General features: G+C 40.3%; 2 protein-coding genes and 1 long non-coding RNA gene across 3 annotated transcripts; 2 read left to right on the plus strand and 1 right to left on the minus strand.

Moving 5' to 3' along the window:
• Window positions 1-2,640, minus strand: LOC131243982 (uncharacterized). The gene is made up of 2 exons (XR_009170237.1): window positions 1,000-2,640; window positions 1-618 (listed from the first exon to the last, which is right to left on the minus strand). It is a non-coding gene; the product is annotated as an uncharacterized LOC131243982 (long non-coding RNA).
• On the plus strand, window positions 429-6,282 carry LOC131243981 (uncharacterized). The gene is made up of 3 exons (XM_058243644.1): window positions 429-624; window positions 3,269-3,442; window positions 6,169-6,282. Exons 1-3 carry the CDS (start codon window positions 429-431, stop codon window positions 6,261-6,263), a joined length of 465 nt encoding a protein of 154 aa, XP_058099627.1. The 3' UTR covers window positions 6,264-6,282.
• A 96-nt stretch (window positions 6,283-6,378) lies between these two features.
• LOC131244319 (protein NRT1/ PTR FAMILY 5.6-like) lies at window positions 6,379-7,865 on the plus strand. Its single transcript, XM_058243949.1, has 3 exons — window positions 6,379-6,662; window positions 6,920-7,388; window positions 7,692-7,865. The coding sequence occupies exons 1-3, from the start codon at window positions 6,451-6,453 to the stop codon at window positions 7,863-7,865; spliced, it is 855 nt and encodes a 284-aa protein (XP_058099932.1). The 5' UTR covers window positions 6,379-6,450.
• Window positions 7,866-8,251: the final 386 nt, after the last annotated feature.

Below are 8,251 nucleotides of genomic sequence, written 5' to 3' on the forward strand. Positions count from 1 at the left end.
TGGGTCCCAAAATTTCGATGGCTTAATTTGATTTAATCTACACCATGTAGACAATTTCTTAGGAGCTGCATATGAACCGGACATTGTAAGGTTGGGGCCAGCCAACTGAGGAAGCTTTTGGGCATATTTCATACATGGTGGGGTCCAATAGACCAACTCTTTGGATCAGTGAAACATAGGCCCCATTTGTATAATAGAAAACTCGAGTGTATTGCTAATCTTCTCTGGTCTGTGGTCTACAGGTATACTCAGTAACTCACCTTTTCCTTTTCAACGTGAGCTCAATCCCATTGGTTGGGCCTAGTCATGTACCTTTCCTAAACCAAAAGTTTGGATGCTTGGGTCATCCATAGGTTGAATGCGGACTCTGTTTGCATATCTTTCAAACCAGCTAAACATTTTCTGCATAGGCGCAGCCCACCAGATGAATGGATAAACCTGTTTTTTGGACACAACAGGCTCATGATGGGGCCTACTTGACATATGGACCAGCAATTATGGACCTGATTTTACTTCAGAGCAGATTCATTGCAGTTGGTACTTCGGGACTTCTTAGACCATTGGAGGTGCGTATCAAGATGCGGGGATATCTTCAAGCATGGAAACCTAGCATCTTCGCTGCAGGTAATCAGATTATTACATTACTACACTGATCATTAATAAAGAGGACCACTAGAGAGGCTCAACCCTCAACATACAACTAGAGAGGATCACCCCTTCCTCCCCACCTCATGATCCAGGCCATTCATCTATGGTGTCATACCCACAGTTTAAAAACTCAACTAGACTCCAAGGTCTGTTGTTCCAGGTTGCGCTCGACTCCAAGGTCTGCATAACTAGAACTTAGTGATGGTCCACATCCAACAAGCAAGCCTTTCCAACCATATGAAATTTAGATGGACCATCTCGGAGAGGATGCACCTGATGAATGTCCTGGAATATCATAGATGTGCCACATTAACAATTTTATGCAAAGTTGCAAAATAGAGGATTGCTTACCCCACTCGGACCCGATCAAAACACCTTTACATTTTGCTGGAGACGGCCAGTGGTCCCGGATCAGAATCCTCTAAAACATCTGTTTTACCAGCGCGGAAAAACACCCAAGCTCTGCGGGGCCACCATGTTGTCTGTTTGATATCCACTCCGTCCATCAGGTGTGATCGATCCTCAATGCTAGACCCTGGAGCCAAAAATCAGCAAAATCCTCAGCTCAGGTAAGCCACACCACAAGGAACAACGGGGTGGATGAGAACCATAGGTTTGTTTGTGGGACCACCATGGTGTGTAGCTTTCATCAAACATGTTCATCAGTTGTGATTCACCAGGATGAAGGAAATATATAAAAATCAGACTGACCCAAAACTCAGGTGGCCCACACCACGTGAACTTAAGAGGTTTTAGGCACAAACTTGACATTATTGTCATTGGTGCAGTTCATTTGAGTTTTCTGTCAGGCAGATATTTTGTATATACAGTTTGTATTATGTCATCTCAGTGAATGAAACAGAAGCATTTTGAGTTCTCTCTTTCCTCTGATTAATGAAACATAAGTCTCCCTTTGATTAATCTCAGTCAAGAAAATAGAAAGATTGTTTTTAAGTAGACATAGAGGGCTTAGTTTGTATATGAAGGGACTTAGCATTGATCAATAACCAAGAGACTCAACTCAGTTGACTAATGAGGCAAGTCTCGCACAAGTTGAACCTGTGACTCGGACTAGTCCCATAAATTTTGACTGGGCTTAACATAATTTTTTATAATGTTGGCACCAACTCCATCAACCCTTATCCTCAAGGTGCATGAAGCAATTACATGGACCAGTTAAGGGAAGGAGAGTGTTACAGTGAGGGTATACTGTATTGGGTGGTCTTGCAGACTACCATAGCTTTTCCAAAATATGTTATTAATATAAATAAAGAGGGGAGAGGAAGCCCTAATCCCAATTTTTTCCTAATTACAGAGAGGAATGGTCAGCTGAGAAAGGAATAGATTATTGGCAATATGGAGTAGGCCGCAAGTGTGTTTTTAGAAGAGAAGGTCAATACAGCAAAATGGTCAACGTCATATACTTTTGTTCGAGTATCATTGATCCAAATAGTACATATGTCACACATGGAATTGATTTGAACCATCCATTAGGTGGTCTGTGCTATGGAGCCTGCATAGCACAAAAGCCACACTGATTGGGTGATCCTAATTACTTGATTTGGATACCTACCAAGTGACACTATGAAAGGAATAAGGAAAAATAAATCACATTCAAAAGGGAAAATGTCCTTTTTACTTGGAGGACCAGGAACATCTAATGGTTTGTGATTTTTAAGCCATTGGAACCTAAACACCAACAGCTGACCTGACAACAGCTTATACTCTAGGAGTACAATTTTGGATCTAGGACAATTTTCGATGTTCACATGTTCATCAAAGATTATAAGTTTCGCCCTCTGCTTTTCGGATGGGAGGGGTGGCTAATGTATGGGCCCCAGACACGTAAGATTCTCTTCACTACATGGTAAGTGGGGGTATGCTTTAACAAAATTTATTACGTGTACATTCATATTGAAAGCATAAGTGCAGGAACATGACCACCAAATTTTCAGGCAAACACATCTACAAAATCAATGTAGAAAGAAAAGGAATTACCAGTTAACAAATTGGATAACAAAAGTTCACAATTCATATGTGCCAATTTTGCGTAAATTCTTCTGAAAAAGTGTAATTTTTGTGTTGTATCTCAATTCTTCAACCAACCCAGCTTCAAAGGCAGTGAGAAAAAGAAGTTGTTAGCCTATGAAGAAGGAACATATGTTGATTTGCAAAGTAAAAGAACAGAAGATTGTTATTTGGAAATAAATATGTGCAAAATTGAATTAAGGATACTAATACATAAAGAATTGAGAGTAAAAAGGAAATATTATAGACACTTTTAAAAAGAGGATGGCAACTCTTTCACCTTTACCAAGGATTGTTCTCGACTTAGTTCATATTATATCATCTCAGCCCATAAAATAGAAATATTTTGAGTTGTCTCTGTCTGTCCTTTGGTTAATGAAATATAAGTCTCCCTTGATTAATAGATCAATCCTTGCATTTACTTCAATTCACTGAGGGAAAGTTTAGTTTAAGAGATTTTTCACTCTTAACTACTTGCATGTTTGTGTGTGTGTTTAACTTAAAAATTCAAGGTTACTTCACCATATTTGAAAAATATAACTATCATGGCTTCATTACATTGCTCTTTTGTGTATGTGTATGTTTCATGCAGGTCTGGTATTCAGTGACGCCATTGTTGACAACACAATCATAGGGAACCAGATGTTTATCCTGAGAGGCATTTTGGGGAAGAATATGTCACGCAATGCAGCAATCTCTGCTATGCAAATGAGCTTGAGATCTTTAATGGCAATCACTGGGAGCTTTCTCACTGATGCTTATTTTGGCAAGTACCGTATGATCATCATTTCCACAATCATCTATATCATTGTAAGTTCTCCCCATGGGAAGAAAGCTAGACTGATTATTACTAGGGATGGCAACGGGTCGAGTCAATCTGTTGGCTAAGCAATAAGACCTGCTTGAAATCATGTCTTAAGCAGGTCTTATTGCTTAGCCAATAGATTGACTTGACCCATTACCATCCCTAGTAACAATCACCATAGTAATAATCATCCACAGTAAACAGATTTCAAGCTTGATATATCAGTTTCAGTTGGGTTTGGAGAAAATATGTAGCTCCACAAACGAGCTTTGATCATATACTCATGCACAAGCTTGCACACGTGCACACAAACACAATGAGATTTGATCATGCATACACAATTATAGAAGTATGGTAACTTTTTTTACTTTTTTTTTTTTGAAAGATGAAAGGATTTCATTAAAAAAAAAAAAGAAACAAACAAAAGAGAGGCTGCTGAGAAAGCAGACCTCTAATTACACTCCTAAAAAGAAGAAATCAAAACCCGACAAGTTCTTAACATTCGAAACCCAACCAATGATAAGACGTTTGGCCAACGTCGCCACAGTCCCTGCCGAATTAGATAAATTCCTGAAATATCTGTTGTTTCTTTCCCCCCAAACTGACTACCAGACAGTAAGGACCGCCATCCTCCAGATGGTGGTTTTCGTCTTACCAAAATGCATCCCATGCCAAGCAAGGAGGAACTAGTTTACCTCTCCCGGAAAACACCACGATAAATTAAAGCTAAGCAAGATCTCAGCCCAGATGGATTGGACGAAATGGCAGTGAAGCAGAAGGTAATCAACAGATTCTTCTGAGCGCATACAGCAAAGACAGATATTGGGGAGGACCATACCTTTCTTCCTTAGGTTGTCTATAGTTAGAATTTTCTTTTTCCCTGTCAGCCAACCAAACACAAGAATTTTCGGGGGGGCATATGAAATGATCAACAGATTCTTCTGAGCGCATACAGCAAAGACAGATATTGGGGAGGACCATACCTTTCTTCCTTAGGTTGTCTATAGTTAGAATTTTCTTTTTCCCTGTCAGCTAACCAAACACAAGAATTTTCAGGGGGCATTGTATTTTCATATGAAAGAAAAATTGTATTTTGGGTCTGCTTCCTTCTTGTGCAGCTAATTGTAGAGGGAGCGAACTGAAAGAAGGGACGTCTTTTCCGGTTTCCAATACAATTCATCTTCAGAGGAAAGAGAAAGATTTGTATAATAGAGACATTCCAAGAGCCCTGGGTAATTCGAGAGTTCCCAATTTTCAAGTCTTCTTCTGCAAGACATATTCCAAACAATATTACCCCCGGATTCGTAAAGAAAATCAGCAACATGAGCATTTTTGGACGTGGCGATCCGATAGGAAAGAGGGAACCTGAATTTAAGCTTCTGATTTCCAACCCAAATATCATCCCAAAATTTGATTTTAGCACCATTGCCAAGCAGGAAGCCAATGTTAGGGATAACTTCCCTTTTCATTTTCATAATTTCTTGCCACATATGAGTGACTTTGTGAGCCGGTAAGTCTTTCACCATCCAGCCGTCAAAAGTGCTGCCGTATTTACCCTTGATAATTAATCGCCATAGGCTGCCTTCTTTGATCCCAAATCTCCAAATCCATTTCCCAAGAAGGGCCTTGTTCTTGTCTTTGAGATCTTTTACCCCCGCTCCCCAATTCAACAACTGTAAACAGACATCCAGCCACTTTAGAAGATGGAATTTCTTGCCTATTTCCTTTCCTTGCCATAAACAATCCCTTCTCATTTTGTTGACTGACTTCCTAACCATTGTCGGGCATTTCAGAAGAGACATGAAATAAATTGGCACACACAATGATAGAAGTATGGTAACTTATCGTCCAAGAAATGCTTTTGGGCCAACATGCCACTTCTGTAGGACATCCCTACCATTTGAACCATCATGAGGATCATCTACACAAAGCCTAGGCCGCTCATCAAGTAAGCCACACCTGTATGTTCAGTCAGGCCATCAATTGTCCACAGATTCCAACAGTGTGACCTGCCAAGTGATCTTCACGATGGGGCCTACCATTTGCATGGCACGCATATCCTACCCAAGTGGTGGGTTTCCAGGAAAGCTTCATTTAGACAGCAAGTTAATGTACTTTTGGTTGTGCGTGAACAGTTCCCACCTCCCACCATAGAAACCATTCTAGACATTGGGTGGGGCCTACAGTGGCATGCAAATGCCATCCAATCTATTCATCAGGTGAGCTTCATCAAGTTAAAGACACACCAAAAACCAGGCCCACCCATCCAAATTGTTAGCCCCACGATGAGCATCATCCTTTGCAAAAATCAGTCCATTCCACTCCTCTGGTGAGCTACACCAGAATTATTACATATATCGGTGGCTATGCATTGTTTTCTATGATGTTGCCCACCTGGAGAGGGATCGGGCTAATTTTTATGTTGGGTGATCCTCACGGGCAGGCCAACCCATTGGACGAATTGGATAACAAGCGTATGATAATTCAGCTAGTAAGTATACCAGATCTCCATATGTCAAAAACCATTTTTTAACTATATTAGCATTTCTTATTTGAATTCATTCATATCAAAAGCCATTGATATTCCTTCTCAATATCTAGTCAATAGATGGTGAGAGATTGGGATGGATATGTTTCTCTTTCTTTCTTGTGTCCTTCTTTTAAAGCCTAGAAGAAACTTTTTGCAGGCCCTAGTCATTTTATCTTGTTTAATATGGAAAGAGGGAGAAGCTTCTATCTACATCACGTGTTTCCTAATGGCAATAGGCCAAGGTTGTTTTGAACCGTTGCTCGAAAACCACGCAGAAGACCAGATCAATGCTTACTATGAAGGGAAGAGGAGAGCCAAGGTCCTTCACGAGATCTGGTGGTGGACGCCAAGGTTCTTGGGCTCAGCATTGGGCCCCATCATAGTTCTCATTGCAGAGGAATATGGGTGGAAATTTTCTTGTTGGCTAACTACAGGAGTGATGGTTATTGCTTTTATTTCGTTCTTATGTGGCAGGTCCACCAACAACCTCGATAAAGACAAGTCACCTAAAAGCCCCCTCACACGTGTGATTCGTGTCTTTGTGGCTGCCATGTTGAACAGAAATCTTCATTGCCCCATGGACACAACCCATCTCCATGAAAATCTTGAGAAGGAACATGACCATCTCTTGCCTCACACTAATAGCCTAAGGTGAGCTCCACTTGACTTGGACCTGTCATTTTTTGTCCATGGAAGTTTCGCAATCTTATTGCCAGTCCCAAGCCCAAATAAAGGAGAAGGATTGAGTCAAGGTGAGCTCCACTTGACTCGGACCCGTATCGGCTTATTCTACTTAGGTTTTGAATGTCCAACATTCTTCATCCACAAATTCCATCAATTTCTCCATGTTGGCTCCTTTGTTCCAAATCCAACATAAACAAATTTGGTTGACCCTTTGGCATGTGCAGGTGCCTAGACAAAGCAGCCATTCCTCCCAGCCCAGAGGATGCAGAAGAAAACAAATGGAGGTTATGCAGAGTAACAGAAGTTGAGGAAAATAAGCTTCTCTTGGGCACACTCCCCATCTGGGTAACCTTAGTTATGTGTGGGATAGTATTATCAGTGCAACAAACTTTGTTTGTCGAGCAAGCATACCACATGGAACGTGCACTTGGCTCAGTAAAAGTTCCGGTCACATCACTCTTCGTGTTGGCCGGACTATCAAAGGCAGCAATCTATGGAGTTCACTTTACACCACTTGATAGGATAACCATATTAGGACATGGAATTACTCCCAAATTACAGATTGGTTTTGGGATGTTCTCCTCAATACTGTGCTGCATGACTGCTGCTCTGGTGGAGAGGAGAAGGTTGGATGCTTATAACAGACACTATTTTGTCAACGAAGAAAATGAAGAAGACCCTAAAGCCGTCCAGGTGAGCATTTTCTGGCTACTTCCACAGTTTTTCCTGATAGGAGCAATGGATGGATTAATCAGCTGCGGCATCAAAGATTTCTTCAATGATCACCTACCTGATTGTATGAAGAACTTTGAGTACACATTCTCTCAGAGTGTGCTTGCATCAGGATACTTTCTCTTTGCACTTTTGGCCACCATAATGAATAAAGCAACAAAATGGTTTGGAGATGACATAAATTTTAGCCATTTGGATTATTTCTATTGGGAATTAGGGATAGTGAGCTTTATCAACTTGTGTATTTATGCTTATATTTCACAGAGATATAGTCCCATGATAAAAGGCGAAAAAAATGAGAATGACCCCAACAATGGCAACAACAATGACAATGGTGAGGCAACAACATCAGCAACAGAAAGAACAATGACAACAGAAATGGCAACAGTGGAACAACAGGAATCAAGCACTCACATTGCTAGTTCCGAGTACATCTGAGAGCATCATTTATCAGGAGTAAATTGGATCAATGCTTGTTGGTTTGACTATTACGAATTACCATTAGTTAGTAGTTGAGATATGAAATTCATCTGAACATGTTTGCACCTCTTAATGAAAGGCTTTATAAGGAAAGCAAAATTTTAATGGCTAATTTCAGATGGTTAGAAAACTCTCTTCATTTGTGATTGTTAGCACGTGTGTGGCCAAGTGAGCCTCTTGCTGGCACAAACATGGTTTTATGAACAGTTTTTTTTTTTTTTTTTCAAAATTAATATACCAACTAATATAATATTGGAATTTTTAATGTTAAATTCCACTGAAATGCTGATTTTACCAAATAATGCCTCCACAAACTGCATACAAGGTAGTGATTCTTGGGGAAT

The sequence above is a fragment of the Magnolia sinica genome, chromosome 4 (genome assembly GCF_029962835.1).
Source record: "Magnolia sinica isolate HGM2019 chromosome 4, MsV1, whole genome shotgun sequence".
NCBI classification, from domain to species: Eukaryota; Viridiplantae; Streptophyta; class Magnoliopsida; order Magnoliales; family Magnoliaceae; genus Magnolia; species Magnolia sinica.